The following is a 26670-nucleotide window of genomic DNA, read 5'->3' on the forward strand; positions in this document are numbered from 1 at the left end:
GACAGCTAGGCGGTGGCAGCAGCTCGCGATTCGTCGGGCGGCGCAGGCTGACTCAAGACGGTCCTGGCATATGCAGCTGCAGCTCGAGGCACGAACTGGCCAGTCGAGGGCCAACGGCGGTGATGATGATGGGGAGGGTCAGCGCGTGTACGGTGCGTGCGTTGTCTGGTCGGTGGTGATGTTGCTCGCTGGGGGCGGAGATGCTGGGCTGGGCTGGCTCGTGGTTGCCGTGGAGCTGTTCTCCTGACTGCGTGAGGAAACGCTGGTCGCAAGAAGGATCGACCCGGCCAATCCTCGCAAGCTCTGCCTGGAGACGTGCGGACAGGCAGCCGTGAGGATGAGCCGCCGCCGACGATGAAGCGCTGCGCTGCTGTTGTTGTGAAGAGTCGCGCAAGTGTGGTGCAAAACTCCTGTCGGCCACGCGGTTGCTGTCGTGGTCGTGGGGCGAGTTGCGAGGCGTGTTCCGGCAAAAGAGGATGGATGGGCGCGAGAACTCTTCGTTCTTCGTCACTGCAACTCTTCCCGCCGCTAGCGTGATAGTGCCACCAGAATATCGCAAACAATGCCTCGTGGCAACTCGTTCGCGCGCGCTGCCTCTGCTCTCGCGATTCGACGGTATATGCGGAGGCGGCGGCGACAGTACTCGAGTCTGCTATCGCGGGGGTGCGCTGTTTGTTGCAGCACGGGAGGTCGCACAGGCAAACGCGATGGCATTCCTGTCGTCAGTCGCCGACCGCACGCCTGGTAAGGTACCTTGCTCAGTGCCCCCCGTCCCGCTTGCGCAGTAGTGCCACCGCCGACTGCAGCGAATGGGAACCCGCCCAGCGTCACCGGACTCGCAAGGTTTCGAACTTCGGGCACAGGTTTTTTGGGACGTCATCATGGTCTGGGCCTGTTGACCGCTTCAAGCAGGGTGCGAAGTCAAACCCATTCATCGACATCCCCGCGAACAACCACATGCACCTCAACGGACGAACCCCCAATGCTTGCGCCATTGCGACGCGCGCGGTGCTCCTCAGAAAAGTCCATGGTCTCACATGCACAGCTCCAATAAATTTGTGGTTGCGCTAACGGGGAGCTCTCTGCTGCAACACTAGCCCGCCCACATGCAGTCTTGGCTCGTGTGATGATCTCAGGATCAACAGATCCTCAGGCACAAAAGGTCGGTCCAGCTGTGGCTCCATGTCGGCTGTCAGCCATATCGCGTGTCACTCACTTGCCAATGCCTCGATGAACGTCGAAAGAGCTCACGATCGAAGATCTGCCCTACCGCTGACCTCGCCGGACCATGACATTGAACTCCGGCTCTATTGGAAGCGAAGATAAGACCATCCGTCAATATGGCAGCCACAACAAACAGACTCGCCTCGACGGCAGACGCTTGCTAGGACTACGCGACCTCTTGGCGAAGCATCGGAACAATGTTGGCTGAGCTCAGAGCTATGGTGTCACAGGAGCTCACAACAACCGTCGATTTCCGCGAAGCTCTACGTTCCAATCGCAATGCCAATGGACGCTGATTCTTGACATCACCCTATCTTTATCTCCATGGCGTACTGGACAAGCAAAGTTGGGAGCTACGCCATTATGTCTGCAAGTCACTGGCCATTGTAGGACTGCTATACTAGCCAGCATTCCCCACACCCCAGCCATGGTGCGCTGACAACGAAGATCATCGATTCAATTCATTCGTTGCGCAGACTATCGCGGCTTCGGCCACCGTAGCTGGCAAACGACAAGGGTCCCAAATACGTACGGCCAAACTCGCCGACCGTTATCACAGTTCATTGACTGCATGATCAGATGCAAGAGTTCAAGCGGATCATGCTTCCAGGCGAACGACGTATCATTTCTTGCTCGCAGCGTAGGTGAGCATGGTAGGAGCGCAGGTCTCTGTCACTAGTAGATGACGCCGGCTACTTCGACAACGTAATCCCGCCTCCATCCACACGAACCGTTTCGATCTTATTTCCATGCACATGGCGGCAGACGATCCGAATCTAGCAACTTCACACACTGTGAAATCAAGTGAGGCAAAAAGCTGACATGGACCGAATCCGAACGATGAAGAGAGCGAACTTGTCGGCCGAGAACACAACTTCCCTACTCAAGACGCCTCGACAAATAGATGATGTGAGAACTGGAGCTACATACTCATGAAGGAAGAAGGCCCAAAATGCGCGCTTCGATGCTATCAAACCATGCACCCAAACCAACGATATTCCTGCCATACTGGATACAGTGGCCAGACCCGATGCCTGGACCATGCACTCCATATCCCGGTATCAAGGGCCGTAATCTCCCAATGCGACGAAACGAAGGCAGTCAGTACGAGCACCATGAACATGACTGAGCTTCAGCCCAGGATGCATTGGGCTGACCCGACGTACAGAAACAGACGCACACAGCTATGCGCAGCGCAAGTATCGTCCAGAGCATTACCCCTGTCTTCCTCTGGAGTGATACATAATATGCTACAGAGCCAGTCACTTTGATTACACTTTAGCTTTCCAGACCTAACTGAGCGATGCAGATATCGCTCAGAACAGTGAATAATCCGGAAATTCGAAAGCTATTTGATAGGATGAAGTTGATGAACTCAGCCTCACGTGAAAGTATTGCCTCATCAAGATGGCATTGCGATCTCACGACCGTGCCTCATGTTCCGAAAGTTGCAGCTGATGCGTACATTCCCATCTTGGGAAGCTGGCTTGGAGCAACGTCGGGAAGCCCTGGACGCTGGACATACTGAAGCTCGTAGTTGCTTTGACTTGCATTGTATTCGTTTAAATCAATGCGATTTTGACCCTTCATGTAGACAATGTGGAACTCAATTCTTGTGCTCCGAACCAGATTTGCAGATGGATAAGGCAGTCCGGAATAGCTGTGTCCGAGACTCTTGCAGAAGTTGGTCGGGCTTGTTGCTTCCAATCGTTGCGCTTTGCGACAAGCGCGACAATCATATCCTTCGCATGTACGCATACACTCCGATGACCGATGAACAGTAACAAGTGCAATTATCAGACTGAGAGAAGAGAGAAGCAGCATCTTCACTTCCGAACTCAAAAATAGGTGTCGGCAGGACCCCATGGTCCGTGCACACTTGGAACGGACATTGTAGGAAGTTGCGGCCCGAATAAGGTCCTCAGAAAACTAGGCGTTGAGCTCTCAGCAACCCGTCTGTCTGTCCACCACCACGACCAGAAGCAACATCTCCCCTTCTCCCTCCTGCTCACACTCCGTACATCTCCTCCGTCTTTGTTTCTCCCAGCGGAAAAGAGCACAATGGTCTCCGCACGACTCGTCCGCCCAGCGGCGCAACTTCTCCGAAGCTCTCCATCAGCTGCAATCCCCCGATCGAGCTTCCAGCGATTGTCGAACCCCGCGGTGGTGTGGAGGACTTTCTCTTCAGGGCAGAAATGGCGGGCGCAGAAGGAGATGACGGTGCGAGAGGCGCTGAATGAGGCGCTCGTGGAGGAGTTGTCTGCGAATGAGAAGGTGTTTGTGTTGGGTGAGGAGGTTGCACAGTACAATGGCGCGTAAGTCATACCTTTGCCTTCGGGATTGAGAAGAGGAGGATGAAGTGGAAGAGGACTATGCTCTTGCGCTCAGGCCGGAGCACAAAGAGAAAGGATATTGCTGGTGCCCGATAGCCATTGGCACCAGAGCTGGATCCCAATCTCGCTAGAGGCTATGAGATCCATTGAGGTGCTGCTTTGGGCTTTCCAGGCGCCATCCTGAAAAGCGGAAGAGCGCTATCGCTTTCGGGCAAGGCAGGGCACATGGAAGAACAGTGGCATGAGGGACACGAACAGGACACAAGGCTAACGAACATGGCAGATACAAGGTCACGAAAGGACTGTTGGACAAGTTCGGCGACAAGCGTGTCATCGATTCTCCCATCACCGAATCCGGATTCTGTGGTCTCACAGTTGGTGCTGCGCTCGCTGGTCTTCACCCAGTCTGCGAGTTCATGACCTTCAACTTCGCCATGCAAGCCATTGACCAGATTATCAACTCCGCCGCAAAGACCCACTACATGTCCGGTGGTATCCAGCCCTGCAACATCACTTTCCGTGGCCCCAACGGTTTCGCCAAGGGTGTCGCTGCCCAGCACTCTCAGGATTACACTGCGTGGTACGGCTCTATTCCTGGCCTGAAGGTTGTGGCTCCTTGGTCAGCTGAGGACGCCAAGGGACTGCTGAAGGCCGCCATTCGCGATCCAAACCCAGTTTGCGTGCTCGAGAACGAGCTCCTCTATGGCGAGACCTTCCAGGTTAGCGAGGAAGTCCAGAAGGATGACTTTGTCATTCCTGTAAGCATTCCTTGTTTACGACTTGCACGCTAGCAATTTTGCTAACACATCCACAGCTCGGCAAGGCCAAGATCGAACGTGTTGGCAAGGACCTCACCATCGTCACCCTCTCTCACTGCGTTGGCATGGCGCTCAAGGCTGCCGAAGAGCTCAAGAGCAAGTATGGCATCGAGGCAGAAGTCATCAACCTCCGCAGCATTAAGCCTCTCGACCTCGAAGCGATCATCAAATCAGTGAAGAAGACCGGACACATGATGGCCCTGGAATCTGGATTTCCAAGCTTTGGCGTTGGCTCAGAACTCATCGCGCTTACTGCCGAGTACGCCTTTGACTACCTGGAGGCTCCTCCTGTCCGTGTGACCGGAGCTGAGGTGCCAACTCCATACGCCGAGGGTTTGGAGAAATTGAGCTTCCCAACTCCCGAGTTGGTGACTTCGTACGCCGCGAAGCTGTTGAAGGCGTAAATGGGTTTGGGCATAGAGGGCGCGAAAGAACGACGCAGAGATGATTTAGCACGGGTGGCGTAGGATGGCGCAGTTCGGAACACACCACAAACAACTGAGCAGGAAGGCCAGAAACGGCACAATGCGACGCCAGCTCGCGTGGAGAGATGACAGGTTACTACTGTACTTATACCACCACACGGTTTCTGATTGAACATAGCGATGGCGAGTATGGAATGAATATTGACTGTTGTTCAATTGCAAGGTCTCGGGTGCTCTATTCTTCGATGATTGATTGGTTGAATTTCAGCCAATGCGCCGGACTTTCACTGCTTTGTTCTGTGAGAGGGCTGCACGGGAGACTCGTGTCACTCCAACTGGGCTGGAACTTCTGCTCACAATGTGGCGGAACTTGGGATGGACGCACGCACGTGCATTTCACTCTCGAGAGCACCGAAGGATTGAAGCATGGCGCCGCACAGTTGAAATTTGCATCACCTGGTACAAGAACTTGGACCGTCGGACATGGCTGCCACGCGTCTTTGCTGTGGCTCGAGAGCGCCCAATTGTCACTGCCAAACCTGTGTCGCTAGAGTTGCGGGACGTTTGCTGTGCACGCCGCGCAAGCGCATTTGCGATGGCGTTTTCAATGTATCTGCAGTCGCCTTGTTTTGGATCCTGAGGCTTGTCATTAGTCTGCCTTCGATCCAGGTTGTTATCTCTGTGGCGCTCCATTGCTGCTCGTACAGTACGAGGCGCATTCGCTGCAATTATAGAGATGGCATGAGCAAGTTTCTTGTCTCACGCCCGCAAATCTGTCAAGGTCGGCGCGTTCACAGATCTTTCGAGCACATTTGTGTCTCGGTGCTCTGGTTTGTAGAGGACAAGGAATCCGCTCCAAAGTCTCACGGATTGGAATCGTTCGAGCCTATCCTTTGGCCTTCGTTGTGTAGCTCATTGCTGCCCATGTGAAACACAACTTCATGCTTCGGCGTTCGTGATGGCGTTCACGGCCCTCCATCATGCCTGCGCAACATCTCGGCTAAACTGAGAAGCCGTGACGATAAATGCCGCCAGAAGTTCATGGCGAGCCTGCATCGGGACGTGAAGTGCAGATTGTCGTTAAGAACCTGTCTCATACCCTTGTAGCACAGCAGCAGAACTGATTGTGGTTGCCACGCGGTTTCCCTCGCGCCAGGCGGACAAGGAAGTGACCACATGTCACGACAATCATGGCGGCTGAATACAGCTTGAAGAACGATGGCTGCTCTGCTGCCGACTGCTGTGCGACAGCATCATGTATGTCTTGGAGCTATTTCGCGCCGAATTCTTTGTTAGGGTTGTCGATCGCTCACTTCGGCGTGAAGCTTGCTTGCTTTCCACGCGGGTTGGAACGCGCGTGGAAGCTTCTCTGCAGCTGCACTTCGCTACACCATGCTGTTGCGGCGTCTTTCCGGGTAGCTGCTTTGCGGGCGTCGACAAAGGCGTTCTCGCCGGTGGCGATTGCCTGTTCTACTTGGATTGGCTGAGTGGGGAGCCCGGCGTGCTTGATGTTTGATTGGGAAGTCCATGGCGGTTGCATGTGCTTGCAAGAGTGGTTCATTGTCTCCATTTTGATGTTCTCATGTCGATCCGGCGGAAGCGGCGACGTGGCGGCGTGAAAGCCGTTGGGGCTTTGTGTAGCAGAAGACGAGAGATAGAACGTGTCGAAGTGTGGCAGGTGGCGCTGCTGTGGCTCGACGCGTCGATCGATGGAAGGAAGGTCGAAAGCTTGGCCTGGCTCATCTCCAACCGAACATCCACTCGTCGATATGCGTTCTCCTCCGGACATGTTCGGTCCCGCTCTCGCGTATACTTCCAAGCACGAGCGGACTCAGGCAAGATCTTGCACCGTCGTCCACTGGCTGCGGAAGACGTGTCCATCCCCAGGACTCCCCGCAAGGCCGCTGTTCGCACGTCACAAAGAGGGCATCTTCGGTGTTCCACAATCCGCCCGGGTGGGAATGTCTTACAGGCCCAATGCGTGCGAGGCGGCCACGCGAATATCCCAGTTGGTGAGGCTGCAGTTGTGATCGACTGACGTCCTGCAAGTCGTCTCCGGCCCTGTCATACCGATCCCTGGCCCACTGCACGCGTTGTCGCCGCTTCGGGAGAGCTGGTCAGTGACCACGCCGAGTGTGCATGTTGCGGTGCAGCACGTTGGCAGTGCCGCCGAGCGTCTCATGTCTCGTGCTGAGACGATGTATTTTGTCACAAAGTCGTCGGAGAGGCTCGGTCGACGTGATATGCTACCGGTACGACCCAAGCACAAGCCAGTGCTAGTGTTGTGGGAAATTGGGACCATGTCTGTGCCTAGCATGCCACGCGATGCATACACCTTTCCTCGTGGCAGCCTCTGAACGTCCTCGGCGTCGGACTTGCGAGTTTTCTCGCGATTCGCTGGGATCTGTAAGCACTGTGGCCGCAAAACAGCCACTTGATGACCACGATGCATGTCCAGCTCCGCATTTATCCTCTCCTGGCATCCGCATGGCGTTTATCAGAGCTTTGGCACTGACGTCGTCCTACTCAGGTCGATTGCTTCTAGTGGGTCGCATTTGAGGAGTCGTTGTTTATTGGTTTCAGCCTGTTGGAGCTAATATGTAGGATAGCTTTGAGCGATACTGACGCTAGCTCATCATCTCCTGGTTCGGAAGATTGCCGAATGCAAAGATCGCCCAAGGTTGTGGGCCGAGAGATGCGAGTTGATTTCCAGTGGCGTATGAGGTAACCACTGCGGCAGAAAAGCTATATGAGTAGGGATACCCGGTCTATCAAAACGAATCCTGCTGCAGGTAAGGACCTAGTGTCTCTATGCACTTGGATTCTCCATCGCACTGCAAACCCCACCAAGGCAAACACATGCAGACAACATTTCAACATTCAGTGCCTTGATCATGCCACTGGGCCACGAAGCGATTTCTCCAGCCCAAGTGCAATCACCCAACACCGAACCTACGGAGTCAGCAACAGTCAACCCCATAGAGGAATCCGAGCGACCTAGCACATCAAGAAGTGTAGAAACCAACTTGCTTGATCTGCCCGCCGAGCTTCGCATCAGGATCTGGACTGAAACCCTACGCGCAAGTGCAGACGCTAGCCTCCTTCACACTTGTCGGACACTCTACATGGAGGCCTCACCAATTTCATACCAACGGCCCGTCCACTTCGCTTCTCAAAAGAAGCTCTTCGCATGGATTGATCGTAGTGTGACTTCCGAACTCGCCCGTGTGCGGTTCCTCACCCTCAGACTCACGGATGTCGACCTCTCATCATTGTTCAACTCGAGCCCAGATCTCCAAGGTCACCGCATATCAGCATGGGATCTCTACCAACGAGAGCTGATCCGCCTGGATGAAGCTTTGGAGGCTTTACCCGGTCTCAGCCAACTGATTCTGGTTCCACCCGACAAACACAAGTCCGTATTTTTGAAGAGCATGTATATGTGCTTCTTGAGGCGGATACCGGCCCGCTGTCACAAGTTGGAACGGCTTATTGTGCACGACGACAATTCGGTCTTGCAAAAAGTGCCGGAGCTTCGCAGGCTTGCGAAGGTTGTCTGCGACAATTCAATCTCGTCGACAAGCTCGAGTACGCTTGGTGATACGTCTCAAGCGTACTCGAAAGTGAAAAGGGAGGATAGAGTCGTGGTCAAAGAGGAAGTCGCAAGCGATGAGAGCTAGCCCTTGGCAACCAATTATGATATCCTGTGTCAAGCAAAGAGCAACTTCCAGAATGAATCGGAACGGGGTGGTATCAGACGCGTGGCAATCAACAAAGAGTGTTTGAAGGCGTCAATCTTCCTTTCCTCTTACATGGTTTCGATCTTACTATACCTTCTACCGATGAGCGTAATTTAACCGATGCCGTTATATATATTGTAGTAGGATTCAGCGGTCTTCTATCGGGCGAGCAGACCTGTACTCGAATTGTAGTACATAAAGCGACGAGAATTAAATTGACAATTGCCAGCTGCTATTCGAGTAAGCTATCCCTGTTCACATCGAAGCGCGAGACCTTACCTGATCACAGATACGTGCGCAGTAGCATACAATATAAACCCCACACATTCACCCATGAACTCAATGCAGAGCTTCGCCATCATCTTCTAATAGTCGGTCTTAGATTGTTCAACACCACTAAAGCACATGGTCAAGGTTGCGCATTTAGCGCCAGCAACACAAACAAGACAGGTGAGGGAATGCAGGGAGCGGAAACTTTTTCACGCAGAAGATCGTGGTGGAGCAGAGTCTGCGGAAGTACAACCAAGCGATGGATCCGCGGCCGTAAGCGTGAAATTCAATGAGCCAGAACTCTTGGGACAAATTTTGCGAGTGCAAATTTCAGCTACGAGTGCCCTCCCTCCCTTCAAGTGGAAGATAAGGGCTTCGCCGGAGGATGGGGCATGCTTTGTCCTGCTGCCTACTTGGATGGTCACCGGAGCTCCCTTGGCAAATACGATTTGACCGCCGTAGGTAAGTCGGGGAAAGATACGTATGTTGACCTGGATAGCCGCCAAGGAAGTCCTGGGAAACCGGATTTCCACGTAGCCATCGTGGTAGAAGGGGGCAATGGAGGCAGATCTATCCACGTGATGCTGGAATGGAACACGAATCGAGAGGGGCAGTTCAAACATCTTTGCTTCATGGTTCCAAGTACTAGCATGAGAAACCGCTGTATGGGATGCGTCTATCGCCCACTCTGGATTCGTGACCACGCGCCCATGTCCTGATTCGACATATGGATCTGGACTGTACGGTCTCCATCTTTTCGTGGTGCAGCGAATGCAAAGATTCTCAAAGCTGCCAGTTGATTGCCACGTTTCCTTGCCCCGCCCCTTATTCGTATCGTCCGCTTTGCGCTGCACAGTGAAGGAATGACTAGTGCTGCAAGTGACCACAGCGTAGGCATCACGACTGGTCACGCCGCACAGGCGAACGAGATCTCCGAGACTGCGCACTCCAGCTCCATGCAGATGCGGCGCATGGCATTGTCTTCGAAGCAACAGTCGAGCACTGCTGTGTACCGAACGCCTGCCTGAAAGCGGTCCTTTTTAGACATGTGAAGCACCGGGAGGTGGAAGCGGATCGTCCTGCCGAGTACCTCATACTGCTTTTGATCGCTGGTTCCTGTAACAGCGGTGATTTTGGTATACTGATCATGATTGAACTCATCTGGAGACGAAGCAAGCAGATCGCAGCGGTTTCCAACGTCGAATCCCGGGGATGCATAACCCCATACAAAGATAGTGTGGTCGTTGTACACCCTTAGGAGCTCTTCTTGGAGTCTCTGGAAGGCCCGCACGCCTTCACCGTATAAGATTGGAAGGTTAACATCGAAGATCCCGAGCATAGAATAGGCGCGATCTTCGACTCTCGTAGTCTGCCGGGTCGAAGCCCACGCCATCCGTTGCGCGATGCTAAAAGACGACAGCGGGCGTCTACGGCTAAGCATCTCGCGATGGACGCCGGTAATAATTGAGACTTTCTCCACTAGTTCCGCGAGTGTTCCGATATATTTCCCTGAAGCGTCATAGAACAACACGTTCGGAGCAGCGACCATCTCTTGCAAAGTCCAGCCGCGCGTGAACCATCTGCACTTCTGAAATAAAGCAGTGATGTTGCAGATGGGTGCTGGCGCAACACAGAAAAAAATCGCATTGCTCACGCCGGAGCGAAGGCCCGATTCATTTCCGCGACTGGAACTCCCAGACCCAGGTTCTGATGAGTATGGAAGATCGGCAGAATTGAGCGGCGGATTGTGCTCGTCCATGAGGATCCCATGCTCCGAAGAATGTTCTTCCTGGTGCGGTATCGCTGATATATTGGCTGAACACACTATGGGCGCGGAGCTCACATCGATGTCGCTGTGAGCTGCTGCTGACTGCGTTTCGTCCTGCATGTGACCATCCAAGTAGACGTAACAATACTTGGACTTCTGGTAGATGCGAAACATAGAATTGATCGCTTCTGCTAACTCTGCGGAACTCTCTTTGTCAATACAACAGGTGTCGATCCAAACGTATCGCAGTTCATCACTTGCGGCTCGTTTCATTGCGAAGTCCAGCTTATTCCAGCCGGCTTTCTGCCTTGCCGTGGCTAGGTCAGCCATATTCGCGAAGAGTACTTCTTGTCCCTCTCCCTCGGATCGACGTAGCCAGGTGTGCGACAAAGTGGCGTATTGGAGTTCCTCGTCGTGCTCGTTCCATTCCTCGAGCTTCTCGGACTGGGTGTTCAGCAGCCACATGGCGGCGCGATTCCATTCCGTTGGACTGGTGTCAGAACTTCCACAACCAGATGAGGCTGTTTGGATCGTGATCCTTCAGCGAGAGTATGCACAGCAACGTGCTCAGCTCTTATTTGTGCAGGCTGAGTGGCGCTGAGCTCTTGTGTCACAGTGATTCCCGCTCCAACAAGCGAGGAAGATGTCCGCAGCCATGTGAACGAGCGAACACCTCAGCTGCTATGTTCTTCCTCAGCGCCTGCATCCGCAGCCTCGCGACGTTCAGTTACTGTGAGTGCCTCTCGACTGCAGTTGCCGATAGGGCATCCTTCAACAGCGTCGGTGCATTCTACAGTACCAACCTACGGTACCAAGTCAAGGAACAACACACCGTCATGCGACATTCACCAGTCCGAGAAGGAGAATGCATGGAGCCATTTTGCCGAGCAAGCCAGGGCGACATCGTATGAAGAGCTTCTCCTGACACCTGCGAGCCCGTGAGAGAAGACCTTTCTCAATGCAGTCCGGCCACAAGCTACTGTAGTCATTTGATGTTCTGCATGGCTGAGCTGCCAGGGTGACGAAACGACTCGATGCACACTACAAACCTGTACTGCGACGAAAGGCTCCGCGAGGGAGCATAAAGTGCCGTATCGCTAATCCGTAACCTGCAATTGAGACTTGGCATCAGTATAGAGCTTCAGAATCCTTGTTACCGCGTAACTTCGGCTCAAGCTCGGAAGTCCTAATTTATCGTTCAGCAAGCCATGAGGATGCCACAACTTCAGTGAACTGAGACAAGTTGCTGCATTGCTGGCCTGGGTTCGAAGGTTCCATTACTAGATTTTCCGCCGGTACGGCTGTTGGACTCGTTGAGATCATGATCATAGTCTCTTGGAGGGCGTACAGCAGTCTCCAGCTACCACTTTGCCATCAGCTCCTAGCTTGCACTGGTCCGCTGGCACATCTAGCTCGTTGAACTCCTTCGCCGCTTGGTCACAGAACTCAGCCATGGATGTGTCCTTGCTCGAAAGACCTTCCGGATTATGCGTCGTCCATCGAATATGCGTCTTGTTGTAGACATTACTCCATTCCGGATGATGCTTTTGCCTTTTGCACTCTTCGGCCACCGTGTTCATGAAGGACTGTGCCCGATCGTAAGCATAAACCGGATGGAAGCCAGACCGAAAACAGTGCTCACCCAAGTGGATTTGAACGTTTTGAATTTGAAACCGCGCTCGAGACCTTTGCCATCATTGCACAGCTGCCATTTGCCCTGGTCTACCAGTTCCGTGGCCTTTGCCACAAGGGCTCCGGGATCCTCTCCTGCGGAAGGTGACAGATCTTGCGTGCGCACCATGTGTACACGTGTTGAAGAGTAGAGCCGCGCGAGCGCTTTGCTGGGCAGTCTGAGCGAAGCTGATGTGAGGCACAGCATCTTGCATGGGGCTAGCATTGAGTTTTGCGGTTTCTCCGATTCTTCTTCTCGTTTCTATTCGTGGCTGTTGTTTTCGCACCACCGATACATGTGTACATGCGCACTCATAGTGATAGTGATGGTGATGAGATATGCATGATCGGTGTTTTGCAGAGGCAGATTTGGTCATGCCGTGCACGCAGCAATGCGGCAAAAGCACTCGGAGGAGGAGGAGGAGCGGCAGGATGCCAAGCCTTGCATTGGGACCTGCTGCACTCATACCTGCAATGCCTTCCGCCATCGCCGTCTCACTCCATAGAGTTCATGAATTTGACCATTTCACATTCTGGCATCCGCCGGCCTGTCTGCATCATTGCATACATGTAAACACCGACACACAGGACAAGACGCCGCGGATCGCCGCCCGCCCCGCGTTCAGTGATCATGCCTGCCAACTGTCCGCAGCACGCCACGGAGGTTATCGCGGCCGCGCCAGCGACCAGCCATGTCGTGCTTGGCTCCAAGGCGATTTGGTGCTAAAACTGCACCAAAATGCGCTCGATATAGCGGTGGACGCTTTCAGAGCTGAAAGCATCGCCTGTGCAGCTACCTACGGGCTGTGCTCGTTGGGCACTGTGCTCGGACCTCCTGATGATGGGATTCCTGGTCGATTTCACGAAACATTGTCCATGAACATCATCCGCACTCAACCGCGAAGGAAAGCACTCCGAAGTGCTGTATGACTATGACTCGCACTTAACCCAGGAACACGCATCGCAGCGCCACGACCCTCGAGCACCTTAGCATTCTCTTGGGCTCGCTTGTTGACGCTACAGTCATCATCACAACAAGGCGCGGAACTGCACGGTAGGACGTCCACGGTCTCGACTCAAAACTGACAAAGCTAGGTCCGAGGCGTCGGAGGCGCAGCGGACAACGAGTCCCCAGACGAGCTTGGCGCTTGGAGACCTCTCTCATCGTTGCTCAAGGCACGAATCTGCCCTTTTCCCGTGATTACCGCCTGCCCCGGCCCCGGTGCTCTGGAGATGGTGAAACGCGGCTACACGTGGAGCAGAGAGCTGTTGTTCTTGGGTGCCCTGCCACAGCTGTGTGCGAACACTCTTTAACCCCATGCTGACTAGAGCGTCCCAGCAAACTCAAGGCGACCCAATTGGAAGTCGAGCAATGTAATCGTCATACAAGATCAGGACGAGGTTTTGTTGGAAGAAGCACAACTCAGCCTACGCAACTCGTCCACTTGGCGGTCACATCAGATTTTGGCTTCTGCTAGATAGCAGCATTGGCGAACGTTTATTGGGCCAGATATTGCCGGGCTTGGTGCCGTCGTCAGATCGACACGTTCACAATGGTGCCATCGTCGCAAACGCGGGCAAGAAAAGTGTTGCGCGGTGTGGAATTCCTCATGTCAGAGGAATGCGATCGCATGTGCCTTGTCGGGATCCCGATGTAAACCCAAGATTCGTGGCCGCCGAGGTCTCAACCTAGACAACACGAGCCAAGCCTCAGACTGACCAGGGCAGCAAGACCGCGTTATGAGCATGGCACTACAGGGTCCAGGTATACATTGAGGCTTGAGCAGTTTTGGCAGCCAGCCTGTCACATTCGCCCTAAACGTCAGAACCTCCTCCCAGGTATAAGCGAAGTACATCTCGCTCCCGTTTGACGCAACTCTCTTCACTCTGGCCCATCACTTTCCACCAGGTCAATTCGCTACCATCATGAAGAACTCGATAGCAAAGACGGCCGCGTTGGCCCTCATGCAAGGTGTGTATTCTCTGTACCGTGTGAAGCAACATCACACTGACATCCACTAGGATCAATGGCATATGCACAGGTCGCTCGAACCTGCCCGACCTCTGACTCTGGCGTTTGCTATTCACTCAACGTTCCAGAAGTTACGGCGAGCTCGAATACCGGCGATGTTTTCTTCCGCATCGAAGCGCCTGCAACATCCTACGAATATGTAGCGCTTGGGCAAGGAAACCAGATGGCTGGTGCCCACATCTTCGTTTTGTACCAGAATGCGGCTGGTACCAACGTCACTATCTCACCACGACTTGGAACAGGGCACGTCGAGCCACAATTCAACGCTGTTGATATGGAGCTTCTGGAAGGCTCCGGCGTCGTGGATGGCGTTATGACTGCCAACGTGAGGTGCGGTGGCTGCAACACCTGGGACGGCGGCAGTATGGACTTCACGCAGAGCAGCACGACGTGGATTTATGCTGTCAAGGCTGGCAGCCCGATCCAGGACGATTCGCAATCGGCAGACATCTCGTTCCACGATGGACATGGCGCATTCAACTGGGACATTACATCAGCAAAGGGCGGCAGCTCAGTCAACCCATTCACCGCGCAAGCTGTCAATGCAACGACATCGACTAGCTCGAGCAGCGTGGCGACCGGCCCATCTGATTCTTACCTCATCGCTCACGCTGTTTTCGCATGCCTGTCAGTCGCTTTTGTCCTTCCAATCGGTGGCATCATCATTCGAATTGGTGGCTTCTCGCAGGCCGTTCTGGTGCACCAGCTCATTCAGTGGTTTGGCTTGATCATGTTCATCATTGCCTTTGGCCTAGGCGCGTACTATGCCACAGAGGACAACTACTGGAGCGAGGCACACCCGATCATCGGAACTGTCGTCTTTGGCTTGATGCTTTCGCAGCCCATTTTCGGTATCATTCACCACCAAATGTTCAAGAAGGTCGGAGGACGAACTGCTGCATCGTGGTTCCACTTATCTGTTGGCCGTATTGTCATCATCCTCGGCATTATCAACGGCGGTCTCGGGCTGAAGCTCACGAATCAATCCAGAGCGGCGAAGATCGGATACGGCGTCGGCGCTGGTATCATGGGTCTGGCATACCTTCTCGCGATGGTGTACGGAGAGCTCAAGCGCTCGAAGAACACCAGCAGGAAGGGCAGCTCGGATCAGTCGAGCGTCTCGCGCGATCAGTCTGCTGAGTTGGAAAAGTAGTTCTGGGGCTGGGATGATGTGGAATGCGGGATGGAGGCGTTGCTTTGCTCTGTTCTGATGATAGATTGCCCTTTCCGATACCCAAATGCATCTCTTTAATGGCTTGTCGTTGACAGGCCTCCGAAGTCGTTCCAGCTTCATTTCCCCACAAGATCCCCGCTACCATAAGATGGTAGCCTGGATGTTCTAGACGACAGCGACATGGCTGGAGGCTGAACAAAGACGAAAACGATAGGGTGACGCCGCGCCACTGGGACGCCAGCCGCGGTCTGTCGGCAAGTGCCTGCAGCAAGTCTGGTTCCGCGCGCATGCGCATGCCTTCGCGAACGCGGGAACGTTTGGCTGTGGATTTTCATGAAACGCGCGTTGCCTCCCCATCCACTTCCTGCCTCCAATGTTCGTCCATGACAACGACAGACACCTCTCCCGCTGGACGCCCATGACGGACACGCACATCCAACACGACCGCGTCCCCTAGCTTCACTACCAACATCGAGCCACTGCTTCCGCACGCGCCATGTTGCCCTCGGCCGATGCCGACTGCGACAGCTGCAAACCGTCCTATCTTCGGCAGCGCAGCCTAGATTCCGTCCCACCTTCGACCATCGTGTTCTCGTCCATACCCTTCGTCCTGACGTGGCTCGCTGCAGCGTACATCGCGCAGTATAAGCTGTTTCCACTCCTCGCGAGCAACGATTCGAATAGCCACGATGGCCTGCCGCAGTTCAACAAGGACAATGCTCCCAAGCCCGCGACCGCGACTTGGAAAGAGAAGCTGCGGAGCCCTTCGAGAGAGAAACTCGCCTCGTGGGTCTTCTCTGCCAGCATCGGACTTTCCGCAGTCCTGATAGAGCTCTTACTGTTCGAGATCTCGAATACCTTGAACCCAGCTGCGCGAGGACTGGCATTGAAGGTCACCTTGACCTCTCTGCTTGCTCTGATTCTGGTCGTGACACCGGCGTTGGAGATTCACGGATTTGTCAAAGGACTCTTTGGCTCTTCATCAGATACCACGTCCACGCGAAAGAAACGACCATGGGTACAGCATTTCTTGCGATCCGCCATTTTCAAGCTCTGGTTGTTGGCGTTTTGGTACATACCTCAAGCGTCGATTCTGCGGGACACCCTACATCACCCGAAGACGGGACACAGTGAGAGCGACCATGGATTCTCGGAGGCTTGCTTGGAAAGAGTGGGAATTATTGGTATCTCGCTCATGGCTTCATTGGCTGGCTTTGCGGCTGTATCATCTCTGTGGCAGACGTTTGGTGTGAGGCATAGGCCGGTGAAAGAGACGGACATCTCAAGGAAAGCGTCCGGATTGGCAGCTACAGAGGATATGCTGGCAGCAAAGCAGAGCAGGGTGCGAGCGCTGGAGAGGAAGATGACAACTGAAGCTTCGCAATCGGAGCAGAAGACTGGATTCGTGGGACGGGTGATGGGATCTTTCCGCGGATCGAATGAAGCGTCGGAACTGAAAGCATTGCGCATGGAGGTCTCTGGGCTGGAGACTATGCGCTACACGCTCTCGAACTCTCTGGCCAATCTACGAGCTCGACACGCGGATCAAGAGCGATCCAAGACAGAAGCTGGCAAGGCTCTCAACATTCTCAACATCGGTTTCGCAATCTACTGTGCCTATCGCATCTTTGCGACTTCACTTTCCTCGCTCCGAAAATGGTGGCAGCCAACTCACTCGTTCGCTACCAGTGACCCTATCAATAAAGCTCTGGCATTGTTGACAGCTCACTGGGATAGCGAGCTCGATCGCGACGCCTGGGCGCGCCAGATCAGCTTTTTCCTCTCAGGTATCATGCTCCTAGCATCGTTCAACGCCGTTCTGCAGACTTTCCGGCTCTTCTCCCGCTTCGCGCCTAGCTTGCTCCAGAAGTCACAGACGAGCCTACCTTTGATCATTTCTCAGATTGCAGGCACTTATGTGATCAGCTCGGCGCTGTTGCTGAGAAGCAACTTGCCTGCTGAAGTCAGCAGTGTCATTTCCGAAGCGCTAGGTGCTCCTCTTGAAGGACGATTTGTCGAAGGCTGGTTTGAAAGCTGGTTCCTCGTCGCTGTGGGCTTGACCGCTACTGGTATCCTCGTTGGACGAAAAGTGGGTGGTGGAGCTGACTGGGACGATGAAGAAGCCTACGAACTGGGAAAGCGAAGCTGAGGCCCAAGGATCTTGTGCGCGAAAGAACTCCGGCCGCTTTCGTGCTCATCACTGCCTATCCGTCCCGCTGTGCATGGTGCGTCTTCAAGCAAACGCGTCCGCGAACGACGAAACCACTGCCAAGCGATGACCTCCGCGGTCCTCCGCTGCGCAACGCATCACAGTGTTTCCTGAGGCTGTGCTCGGTTGCTTGTCTATGCACCTCGCTTAGTCGATACGAAAAAGCTGTGATGCAAGCCACGACGTGCATCTCTGGGTTTTGCTGGGCAGTGCTGGGAAAATGTCGCAACTGGCAAGCGAGGCCGCCGAGGCCCTGACTTCGATGTTTCTCCTCTCCCCTGGAAGTACTGCCCTGGAGCTCGAGGTCCAGAATGAGCCTGTCGCCCGGTCCAGCCCAACTCATTTGCTGCATGCAAAGGAGGGAAGCTGGCTTTGCAATCTCCTCACGAATCTTGTAGTCAGTGGGAGACGGGAGAAACGGTTCCTTTAAACTTGCGTACGTGCTGCGAGATACACGATGCGCTTCCTTGGCGACCGCAACCGCCGGATCATCGATGTCCTGGCTCAAGTGAGCAGGATACTTTCTTTATTGGAAAATGGCATGATTTGTCAGACGGCCCGCGGTCAGGAATAGAGTTGGCATGAAGTCCCAGATCGTATCCGCCACACGATACGAGCAACGGCTCTTCTGGGAAAGTGCGCAGCGAGGGACTGAGGGTAAGGAAGAGTACGATGGTACCCATCGCAGGCTGTCACCATGCATGCTTGGCAGAACAGAACAACATGCCAGGATGTGTTGACAGCGATGCCTTGTATGTGATTTATGCATACGTTGCGGTATCTACCGTGGGTATCTCAGTCTATCGAACCTTGTGCTACAACAATGCATGGCGAACATCAGACGCAAATGCAGAACAGAACATGTAAAAACTAATAATACAATTTTACAAACGCGACAAGAGAGCTTTGAAGCTGTCGCAGCGATCAAGCCATTAGTCCACGCTCGGTTTCCTATCCCTCTCGTTCTCCAGTGTCTTTCCACTGCTGCTACGTTTGCCACCCGCAGCGGCTTCACCTTTCGGCGTGGACACAGGCGAAGAAGAACTAATGTGTTCTTCGACGCTCTTTCCCAGCCCCACACTGCCATACGCAGCAGCCGTAGGACTTGTTGGACTGATCGGCGTAGGCTCTTCAACAATGGCTCGATTCGAGAAAACCGTAGGCGTTTCCAGATCTGCAGTATTGAATGTAGGTTTCGCAGCTGCGTTCTTAGGACTAGCAGACTTCACCTCCGACGCAGATTGAAATCTTGGACTCGTCGGAGATGTTGGAGAGTACGGTGCTAGACCTCGGTGGCCATCTGTATATGTCTGGATTGGACCTGGTGGAGGAGATCGTGCCGATTGCTTTGGTGTTTGTGAAGAAGATGAAGAGCCATGGTGCGCGGGCGCGGGCTTCTTTGGAGCGTAATTTGGATTGAGGATTTTGGCTACGAGGTTGCGTTCGTCGACTGCGTCGCTGTCTTCGCCGTCGGAGGTCTCGAAGAGGGCATCGTCCCATACGGCACTTTCTCTTCGGTTGGAGGAGCCGTCACTGCCGACGGAGGAGTAGGAAGCGGACTTGCGTTTTGCGGAGTTCGATCTATCGACGCCCGTCTGCGGAACGGCTAGAGCGGCGAGCTCATCGCGGGCTTCTCGTGTTTCGCTCTTCGTGCGTGGTCTTACTTCGTCCGGCTTGCTGGTTTGTTCCATGACCTGCTCGCCGTGTTCACTGCTGATTGGCGCATCGGCGGGTTTGGCACGTTCGCGAGCAGGCTCGTCTTCGTCGCGAGTTCGGGCAGCGTATGTATCAGCGAAGTGAGTGTCGCACAAGTGCTTGACCACAGGCCAGCCGTAGGCGTTCGCGAACATCCGACGCACGATTATGTTGTTGTGCGCGTCTGGCTCGAGACGGACGAGCACTTTGCGCCACGAAAGATCGCGATGATAAGCGCGGGCAATCTTCTCCTCAACCTTCATGCCAGAGGTGTCGGTGCTTCCATATGTAAGGGTGGTGGTAGAAGCATTGGACTGAGTTGTCGTGGTAGTATCATTAGATGTCATAGAAAGGGTCGAAGAATTGAGTGTGCCGTCCCGAGCACTCACACTGGACTGACGACTGTGCGTTCTGCTCGTCTTCTTCGTTGGAGGCGGCGGGATGTCCTCCGGATGATACACTCGATCGTGGAAGATCGTACGGGCTCGGACACTTGGGTCACAGATCCACTGTCTGGTTGGCAAGGGTGGGCTCAAAATGTCGCCCGCAGACTCAAATATGGATGTCTTAGGCGGCGCCACAACTTCCCCCGTCTCTGGATTTGTTATGCTGTCCCCTCTCGTAGCGCCAGGTCGCTTTTGGTGTGACGATGTGCTGTGCAGATGTGGGCGAATAGTTGGGTTCGTGGTCGTTGCTGCCGACTCCTGTGATACGTCTTCGCTGCTGGGGTCCGCGGACAAGTTCATCGTCTGGCCTCTTCGCAGGATTTTGCTGGTCTTTTTGGTCTGGGGTGGCGGTTTTGGTGATGCAGTATTAGCGCCAAACCAGCTCATCATGGTTGATAGCACGCCTTTGTTTTCTGATGCGGCAGGAGAGGCGACAGAGTGACCATTTTTGGCAGTCTTTTTGTTGCCGTCTTCTTCGTTGAAACTGAGACGATTTGTCAATGTTTTGCTGTCCTCGGTGGTTTCGTTTTCAGCAGGCTGCGGGACGGCATCTCCTTGGCCAGCCCTCACTGGCGAGCTGTCGTCCTCCGACTCCCAAGCCCTTTCAGCTTGCCCGTTCGGTACGAGTGCCGTGGAGTTGGCTCCAGTCAATTCAGCCCAGCCCCATTCTGCCACTGTGCCGATCAGGCCGTTCTCGCGGCGTGCCTTCTCGACCTTGCCCAGGCCTCTCCAGTCGAGAAACAACAAGCAACTGGTACGAAGCGGGACAATGCCATCATTGACAACGTTTGAGTACACTGTTCGATTGCGGAACATCTTCAACACTTGATGCGCTGGACCAGTCGGCAATACTCGCAGCAAAGGTTTCGCAGCGGCATCAGCCTGTGCATCCTCCTTGCCCTTTTGAGTATTGTTGTTCATGAAAATACTCCCCATGGCGTTCCAGCCTTTGTTCGCTATCGTGGGAGCTCGCCAGGTGAGCCCAAGATCCTGTCCTGTGCGCCCTACCAAGCCAAAGTCCAGCGCAAACTTGACATACATGGGGTTCTCATTGCTCAAACCCAGCATTGGAGAAGCGAGACAGACGAAGTTGACGGGCTTGATCTGTTGAAAGAAAGTCGGGCTGTGCTTGTGAATGTATGCAACTGCGTAGGTCTGGATGAGGCCACCGAGACTGTGGCCGATGAATGATATGCTGGTGAACGTGTAAGGCAGATCCTCTGCTCTCTTCGCATCTCTCGGTGTGGCAACGCTGCTGCCTTGATGCGCTGGCTTCCCATCTCGTTTGGCTCTCTCTGCTTCACTTGTGAAAGTGTCTGTGAACTTGCGAGTTAAATTCCTGTGAACCGGCAGGAATGGCTGATCGGGATAAGTGAAGCGCAGAATGTACTTGGCCAACCGTTTGCCCAAGTACTGGATTCCATTCTCTGTTCGGACGGCATTGCCATTGAAGCCTCGCACAATCGTCTCTTCCTCATCGTCGTCGTCCTCTAGGTCTTCTGGTGCATTGTTGAATTCGTCCTGGCCACCGGTCAAGGGGGCTGTAGCTGTATCGTCGCCGTCCTGCTGCGACTTGACTTTGTCTGCTCCTGAGGTGTCTGTCTTCTTGCGCTGTCCCTCTTTCCGCTTCTTGGCGTCTGCTCTCGCCTGTGCAACAGTGGCATCGATACTCTCCTTCATGAATAACATATCCGCGCCGAGATTGCTGTGCAGGCCATGTGTAAGAATGACCAAATGCACTTTCCGCCTCTTCTTAGGCTTGTCATCCTTTGCCTCCTTGATGCCCACATCCTCACTCTTGCGCCTTATGTTGAGCGACTTGCGCTTTCTCTTCTCCTTGTCGTCCTCGTTCTCCCACGATGGCAATTGCGGCTTGTCCCAGAGTGTCTCAGTATCTTCCACGACCAGTCTCACAGCCTTGGAGTAGACGCCTTCATACTGCACATTGTTTCTTCGTCGAGCCTCTTTCCTCTCCTTCTCGCCTTGCAACTCTTTGATGTTTGCGGGCGCTCCATGGCCAGCTGCTGCTACCGCGGCGAAGCCCAACTCCAGGCTTCTTTCGTCCCGCCCAACCAGCACTTCGAAGCCTACCGAAGCAGAGTTCGAGAACAATATCTGGGAGGCAATCTCGATGATCCATGTCACCTTGCCCTTCTCCTTGTCACTGTATTCTTGCCCTTGCTGGTAGCTTCTCCTTCTCCCTAAATCGGCACCGGTCTCTCGGATCTCATCTGGCACGACCAACTTCGTCGACCAACTTCCTCCTGCCTTCACCATCGGCTCGTACTCGGGCACGCCATCCTTTTTGGGGTTCTCGACCTTGCAGTGCGGGTTGAAGGTGGCAGGATATGCCGAGACATGCAGAGCATACGGCCCATGGACCCACGCGGCGCGCAAGGGGATGGCAGACGTGTTCTTGACCTTGAGGTGCAGATGCTTCGGCGTGGGGAGGATGCGATCGTTGCCGGGGGTGTAGGTGAGCGTGTACCGCACCACCTCGCCAATCTTGACGCTGCCGGCCTGGTGGACGAGCAGCATCTCGTTCTGTAGTCGGCGCAAGCGCTACGACGGCGTGGACGTGTCGAGGAATCCGCTCATTCGTGCTATCGCCCCGACGTGTCTCATTCAAGCGGCCGCGTAGGGGAGGCGTTCGATACTCATTCTCATGGTGGACGATGGTCTAGGGAGCGTCGTCGGCTAGGTTCTGGTAGCGTTCTCCTCGCTGCCGGCCCCTCCGTGCTCACTACATCTGCCTGCGCTGGACGACACAATTCGGCACGGGCTGGATGCAGGTTTGTGATCACCGCTAAAGATTAAGCGTTGTTATCTCGCGTGATCACCAGGACTGACACCGATCTGCCGATGGAGATGACGAAACTCTGCAGCTGCTGCCACGTGCCGATACCATCCACATCCTTAGCATTCTTGTTTTGAACCGCATCTCTCACACTTTCGAGACAATAAAGTCCGGAAACACTACATGCAAATGGCCCAATTCTCAGCTACCAGACGACTACAGTATTGGCTGTTGCGGCTTCATCATGAAGGATGAGGGTGCATCCGGATCATTCGCCACAGTTGGCCGACTCTCTGCAATGCCAGGCCGGTCCCTATGGAACTAAAAGGTAAGCTGGATGGCGCAGCGCAGGGACTGGCCTATCGATTCTGTCCAATATATTCACGAGCCACATCCGGCTCCGTATAGGAACCACCGTGACAGCGGCTCTCCGGATTGGTGGGCAGAGTCGAAAATTATATGGATCCAGCTCACAAAGATAGACCACGGGCCAGAAGCACTTATTGCAGCCTCATCAGAAAAGTGGGTGTGTAGTCAAAGAGCTAGCCTGCGCAACAGGAGTAGCAAATCATGCTTCGAGCAGGAGCTATCGCCTCTCTTCTCAGGATAGCTGACCTTCTGACCTTAGGACAGCAAGACTGTGACCAGAAGACCAAGCTAAATCAGATTATTTGAGAACTCATCGCCAGCAACTGCACTGAGCCTTGTGTATTCCGGAGCTGCGAACACTTATCTCGAAAACATTGCGACTACTAGATGATGGTCGTTCTCCTCTCCGGGGCTACACAGCTCTGAACAACACAGACGCAAATCTTTACACCAAGTTCACTTCATTTCGGAGTCGGTGTAGTGGAGTCCACATCGTCTCAATGCTCATCCAGAATGAGAGGCGAAGTAGACACGGCAGAACCGGATCTCATAGGGAATGGAACCTTGCAGGCTCAGGCCCAAGCGTTCTTGAACGTCCCGACGCGCAGATCTGCCGCGCTCACTCCCAGACTTCAGACAACTCCTTCTTTCTCGAGAAACGCTACTCAAGAACAGTAGAATGAGCCGCACGAGGCTCTGACGTGCATGTTCGAATCCTGCAAACACCTTGGAATTTACGGATCTCAAAGATGCAGCTGAAGAGCCGAAGTTCACGCTGAACGCCCGGTACGGTTCAGACCCTCTTTCGGAATATTGTCGAGATGGACCGTCTATTTACGAATTTTGGACGGCTTATGTGGACACGAAGTCTTCCATCAATGTCTTCTCGTCTCACAGCCCTCGGCGAAATGCCATAGTACTTAGGGCAAGAAATATCATGTCCAATAGACCCATACGGTACCAACTGTTGGCCACGTTCCTCCGGAGACTGCCAAGCGATACATTTCTCGCTGTCAGACAGGTCGTTAGAACGTCACGCGTGTCGAACTTTTAGACCTACAGCGCCTGTCATTGGTGGTCTCTCCGCAATAGGCAGAGGCTGACCTGGATCATGGCTGTCGCCAAGCTGACATACATCATTCAGAGACATAGGTCAGGACTCGGAAGGCCTATTGCAAGCCTTGGCAAGAGTGGCTGAGGCCATAGGAGAGAAGTGCGTGCTGAACACGGGTAGCGCACAGGTCGGCGAAAGTGTCTCCAATGTGGAGCCCAACCCTGAGGCACTATGGCTGTCTAGCAAAATCGTGGAGAATGCCAAGTCAATTGTCCTACTGTCTGTCGTCTCACGATCAATCGACCGAGTGAGTGAACATCTTTCGGGGTGCTTAGTCGGCCAGTAGAAGCGGGTCCTGTCTTCACGAGTATCCTGCAGGAAAGTATATAAGCAACAGGACCTCCAGCCTGTTGTTGTGCAGAATCAGCAAGTCTTTCAGTTTTTCAGTTTTCGGTGTTTCATTTCTTTTACACAACACAGCGCTGGCCGCTCCATAACGACATTTCAAAATGCATTTCAACTCCGCACTCACTGCTACGCTTGTCCTCGCTGGCACAGCGTTCGCTGAACCAGCAGCGAACGTAAGTAGATGGCAGATCTCGGTGTATTACTCAAGACAGATGCTGACTGCTCGCAAAAGGTCGAGGGCGGCTCCATCTTTGCTCGTCAATCTGATGATAGCCCCGCCAACGTCATTGGGATCCCACGCCTGAGGCAACCTCCATTCCGCGTGGACGAGAAGAAGTTCCCACCTGGATCGATCCGGCCCGCGGTTTGCGGTATTGGTGCGTGGAGCGGTTGCAAGCGTGCAGCCGATGCAGAGGTGAAGAGTCCCGAATGCGTGCGTACCATGACGTTTGCTGATTTTTCACAACAGGCCGGGGAGAGCTCTATTCCAGAACATGAACCAAATAACGACATCTTTGACCCGATCAAATTCTTCAATGAACGCGTGAAGGAGAACGAGGCCAAGTACGGAAATACTCCAGTTCTGGATCGTCGATCCTACGAGGTTCCTGATGGTAGTGTCGGAATCCCAGATGAAGTGAAATTTGCACCTGGAACGATACGACCTGCTGTCTGCGGCTTTGGCTACGGCAATTGCAAGCGTGAAGCCAAGCCAGAGGTAATGAGTCCCGAATGCTGCATACAACGACGTCTGCTAACTTCTCACGATAGGCCGAGGATGGGTCCATCTTGGCTCGTCAATCGCTCGATGGAATTATCCAACGCTTCCGAGACCAGGAAGCAAAGGGACGCAATATTGGCGGTGGCGCCAGGCTCGCTGTCTGCGGCATGGGCCAAGGCTGGAGTGGCTGCAAGCGAGATGCCCAGCAGAAGCAGGAGAACGCTCAGCCAGAGCTAAAACCTGAGACTCAGGTTGAGCGTCCCTTCGGTCTCAGACAGCGACCTGGCGTTGGAGGTAATATGGTTGCGTTCCCGGCCGTCTGCGGAAGATGGTACAGCAGCTGCAAGCGTAGCCCACAGCCAGTAGCCGAAGCCCAGCCAGAGCCTGAGGCTGAGGCACTGGAGATTCCAGAAGGACGTTTCAAGGTCGATGAGTCGAGGTTCCCACCTGGCACTGCACGACTCGCTGTCTGCGGTATTGGAGCGTGGAGTGGCTGCAAGCGTGAAGCTGCACCAGAGGCGATCCCATTGCCAGAACCACTGCCGTTCGAGATTCCAGAAGATCCATCGGAGCGTGCACGTCTCAGAGATGACCTGAGCCGCCAAGGCTTTGCATTCCCTGCTGTATGCGGCGCGTGGCACAGCACCTGCTAGAGAGCTCCTGATCTAGTGGCCGGAGGGGAGCCAGAGTCTGCAGCCTAAGAGGGCACGCAAAACGCCGTGATACCATGCAAGGACCTAGGACAAGAAGCTGTGGGGACGACAGGAACCGGGCGTTTGTCTCTGACAAGATAGGGGTCGCGGCTTTGTGTATTACGAATGCATGAAATGGCGTTGTGGTGGTGTATAGACTTGAAAATGAAACTTTTCGCTGGCGAATTGCATTCGATTTTTGACCGATTATGCAGTGTACACGAGAGAACTGACTGACAATCCACGATCGAAGTCAATGCCTGCTTCTTAGCGGAACTGACCTGCCGAATGGAAGACGTACTTTTCGGCCGAGTGACCGGACCTCCCTGTCGAGTAGGAGCCGCCGTGGTGCGTGCGTTCGTGCAAGATCGGGAAACCAGGTCGAACTCCTCACCAGTCCAGCTACATCTATCGCGTCGGCTCGAGATATCTGAGATGCTGTAACATACTCTTGATGGATGCTCAGAAGCCTGCAACAACGCGGCATGTGCAGCAAGTGAGGAGCGATATGGATGCCGAAGTCCGTGCTTGGCTTGGCAGTTTCCTCTACTTCACCTGCCTTCGCTCTGCCTTGTCCTGTACTGTCTTCAACTTCAGATACCATTGCTCGCCGTTCCAATTGGAAATTTGGGTTGCGTAAGACGCATGCCAGATGACTTGACAGCCTGCATTTCCAGCCCGCGGTTGCCGCGTAGAAGTCTTATGACGTGCGTATCTGCAGACGAAGTCCTTGTTTAGGACATTGAGATCGCTCGGAGACGATTTATATCTAGTTCGGCTCCATCAAGGCCTTCAGTGTCTTTTGACTTCACGAAGTCTCCGTT

General features: G+C 54.1%; 8 protein-coding genes across 8 annotated transcripts; 5 read left to right on the top strand and 3 right to left on the bottom strand.

Annotated features, from left to right (window-relative positions):
* Positions 1-3285: 3285 nt before the first annotated feature.
* CKM354_000109400 (pyruvate dehydrogenase (acetyl-transferring) subunit E1 beta) lies at positions 3286-4779 on the top strand (the record flags this gene model as incomplete). The annotated part of the gene is made up of 3 exons (XM_044796204.1): positions 3286-3539; positions 3841-4315; positions 4372-4779. 3 exons carry the CDS (start codon positions 3286-3288, stop codon positions 4777-4779), a joined length of 1137 nt encoding a protein of 378 aa, XP_044652139.1.
* A 2915-nt stretch (positions 4780-7694) lies between these two features.
* CKM354_000109500 (uncharacterized protein) lies at positions 7695-8480 on the top strand (the record flags this gene model as incomplete). The annotated part of the gene is made up of 1 exon (XM_044796205.1): positions 7695-8480. The coding sequence occupies one exon, from the start codon at positions 7695-7697 to the stop codon at positions 8478-8480; it is 786 nt and encodes a 261-aa protein (XP_044652140.1).
* Positions 8481-9717: 1237 nt separating this feature from the next.
* CKM354_000109600 (uncharacterized protein) lies at positions 9718-11043 on the bottom strand (the record flags this gene model as incomplete). The annotated part of the gene is made up of 1 exon (XM_044796206.1): positions 9718-11043. The coding sequence occupies one exon, from the start codon at positions 11041-11043 to the stop codon at positions 9718-9720; it is 1326 nt and encodes a 441-aa protein (XP_044652141.1).
* Positions 11044-11903: 860 nt separating this feature from the next.
* CKM354_000109700 (uncharacterized protein) lies at positions 11904-12475 on the bottom strand (the record flags this gene model as incomplete). Its single annotated transcript, XM_044796207.1, has 2 exons — positions 11904-12164; positions 12221-12475. The coding sequence occupies 2 exons, from the start codon at positions 12473-12475 to the stop codon at positions 11904-11906; spliced, it is 516 nt and encodes a 171-aa protein (XP_044652142.1).
* Positions 12476-14175: 1700 nt separating this feature from the next.
* Positions 14176-15434, top strand: CKM354_000109800 (uncharacterized protein; the record flags this gene model as incomplete). The annotated part of the gene is made up of 2 exons (XM_044796208.1): positions 14176-14221; positions 14272-15434. The coding sequence occupies 2 exons, from the start codon at positions 14176-14178 to the stop codon at positions 15432-15434; spliced, it is 1209 nt and encodes a 402-aa protein (XP_044652143.1).
* A 517-nt stretch (positions 15435-15951) lies between these two features.
* Positions 15952-17604, top strand: CKM354_000109900 (uncharacterized protein; the record flags this gene model as incomplete). The annotated part of the gene is made up of 1 exon (XM_044796209.1): positions 15952-17604. The coding sequence occupies one exon, from the start codon at positions 15952-15954 to the stop codon at positions 17602-17604; it is 1653 nt and encodes a 550-aa protein (XP_044652144.1).
* Positions 17605-18596: 992 nt separating this feature from the next.
* CKM354_000110000 (uncharacterized protein) lies at positions 18597-22343 on the bottom strand (the record flags this gene model as incomplete). The annotated part of the gene is made up of 1 exon (XM_044796210.1): positions 18597-22343. One exon carries the CDS (start codon positions 22341-22343, stop codon positions 18597-18599), a length of 3747 nt encoding a protein of 1248 aa, XP_044652145.1.
* A 2191-nt stretch (positions 22344-24534) lies between these two features.
* CKM354_000110100 (uncharacterized protein) lies at positions 24535-25807 on the top strand (the record flags this gene model as incomplete). The annotated part of the gene is made up of 3 exons (XM_044796211.1): positions 24535-24606; positions 24666-25151; positions 25205-25807. 3 exons carry the CDS (start codon positions 24535-24537, stop codon positions 25805-25807), a joined length of 1161 nt encoding a protein of 386 aa, XP_044652146.1.
* Positions 25808-26670: the final 863 nt, after the last annotated feature.

This window comes from Cercospora kikuchii (genome assembly GCF_019650295.1).
Source record: "Cercospora kikuchii DNA, contig_00001, whole genome shotgun sequence".
Classification (NCBI taxonomy): domain Eukaryota; kingdom Fungi; phylum Ascomycota; class Dothideomycetes; order Mycosphaerellales; family Mycosphaerellaceae; genus Cercospora; species Cercospora kikuchii.